Source organism: Myotis davidii, unplaced genomic scaffold (assembly GCF_000327345.1).
Source record: "Myotis davidii unplaced genomic scaffold, ASM32734v1 scaffold1580, whole genome shotgun sequence".
Lineage (NCBI taxonomy): Eukaryota > Metazoa > Chordata > Mammalia > Chiroptera > Vespertilionidae > Myotis > Myotis davidii.
This window is the reverse complement of record NW_006292244.1, coordinates 35,853-37,927: the sequence shown is the minus strand read 5'-3', so window position 1 is coordinate 37,927 and position 2,075 is coordinate 35,853. Positions and strand designations below refer to the sequence as shown.

At 62.0% G+C, this 2,075-nt stretch overlaps 1 protein-coding gene across 1 annotated transcript in view; it reads right to left on the bottom strand.

Annotated features, from left to right (window-relative positions):
- Positions 1 to 2,075, bottom strand: part of ROR2 (receptor tyrosine kinase-like orphan receptor 2) — a gene marked incomplete at its 5' end in the record, with an annotated part of 31,877 nt that overhangs the window by 2,598 nt on the left and 27,204 nt on the right. The window contains 2 exon segments of the mRNA XM_006765680.1: positions 6 to 115; positions 1,962 to 2,070. Of these exon segments, the coding sequence (XP_006765743.1) occupies positions 6 to 115; positions 1,962 to 2,070 (219 nt within the window).

Sequence of the window (2,075 nt, the reverse complement as noted above, 5' to 3'; positions counted from 1 at the left end):
CGGGCTCCCCGGGCGCGGGGCCCAGCAGGCGGCCTCGGTACGCCTTCCCGAAGCGGTCCTCCCCGAGCTCCTCCATGAACCTCACGGAGGACAGGCTGATCTCCTTGAGCTTGGCCTGCGGGAAGAGAAGCCGGTGAGACGTTCCTGCCATTGCAACCCGAGGGAAGGGAGGAGTTCTGGGGGCTGGGGGGCACCTGCTCCTGGCTCCCTGCCCCCACACTGCTCTCTGCTCTTAAGCACGCCCCCCTGGCACGAGCTGCCTGAAACCTTCCACGGATCCTCATCAGGCTGCAAATGATGCCCCGAGAGCAGCGGCGCACCAGGCAGCGGCTGCGTGCACACCTGTTCGCTGCCGCTAACCAAGCCGAGCGCAGGCGTCCATCACCCGGGGAGACCTGGCTCTCTCCAGTCCCAGGTGGGCGGTGACCTCTGCACTTTCAGAGCGCCCCTCCCCCGCCCCCTGCTCTCCTGGTGCTTCCTCTCAATTAGGTAATTTTCCACGGACGCACCACGTGAGAAATCCATGTGAACCTGCACCTCAGCTTCTACGGTTCTCGCCCCTCTGTGTCTGTCCCCCATCCTTCTGGGAGCTTCCCTGGCCCCAAGGGACTCCATGTCCCCCTTGCGGTCCAGCCACCCACTCCTGCCCTGAACACTACGTGGCCCCTGGAAACAGAGCTGAAGGAGCCCCTCCCCTTCAGAGTCCGCGGCCCCCCAAGGCTGAGCGGCCAAGCACCAGGGAGGGACTGGCACTGCTTTTGGTCCTCACCATCCTGACGCCCTGGGGTGGGGACTGTCCCCACTTCCTCTACAAGACTGTTGGCCCCAGCCCTGACCAGTTTGGCTCGGTGGATAGAGCGTCAGCCGGTGGACTCAAGGGTCCCAGGTTCAATTCCGGTCAAGGGCATGTACCTTGGTTGCGGGCACATCCCCAGTAGGGAGTGTGCAGGAGGCAGCTGATCGATGTTTCTAACTCTCTATCCCTCTCCGTAAAAAACCAATAAAATATATTTTTAAAAAGAGACTGTTGGTACAAAACTGTCAATGTGAGAAACGGCACGGCGATGCTCGGTACCAGGATGTACAGGACGCCCATTCTGCTGCCGTCCTGGGGGCCTGCGGGCGGCAAGGTGTCCGTGAGCTTCAGGAAACGCCCCTTTCCAGCCCCCCCTCCACCCGCAACACTAAGGCCCGAGGGGGCCGGGTCAGCTGCACGAAGGAGTAAATTATAGCCCTTCCCCTCCACCCGCAACCCTTAGGCCCATGGGGGGGCCGGGTCAGCTGCACGAAGGGGTAAATTACAGCCCCTCCCCTCCACCCGCAACCCTTAGGCCCATGGGGGGACCGGGTCAGCTGCACGAAGGGGTAAATTACAGCCCAGCCTGAGAGCAAGGGCGGTGCACACTGCACTGCGGAATGGGCCCTGAGCCCCCCAGGAGCAGTGGGAATGCGGGCACCGACAGGCAGCTCCCAGCTCCTGCCCCTGCGTTTCCTGCGCACCCCCTGGACAGCCGCGGCCAGGTTCACGTTCATGAACCCATGTCCTCCACATCCCCAGGAGGAGATGTGCAGGTGGCAGCTGATCGATGTTTCTCTCTCATCAATGTTTCTAGCTCTCTATCTCTCTCCCTTCCTCTCCCGTAAAAAATCAATAAAATATATTTTTTAAAAAAGACTGTTGGCTCCATCCTTCGCTGAAAATCACACGCAACCAAGCAAACCAGCCACACCCCAACTGAGCGGGAAGCAGGCCCAGCCCCTTAAAAATGCCATTTTGACCTCAGGTGGAGGGGCCCTGCCAAGCCTTCTGGTGCCCGGTGGGCACAGCAGAAGCTCTCGCGTGAGGGCGGCTCGGTGGGCTTGGGCCGAGAAGAAACAACAGAGTGAAAGGCAGTGGGAGAGGTAAGCGTGGAGCGTGGAGCACGGCAAGAAACCCAGCGGCAGGCAGAGGGGCGGGAGACCTGCTTGTGCGGGCCCATGAGGGGCAGCTCCACGTCCTGGCTGGGCGACGCCATCAGCTGCCGGCGGGGGGGCGCGGCGGCCGCCCTCTGCTTGTGGCGGCACACGCAGACCAG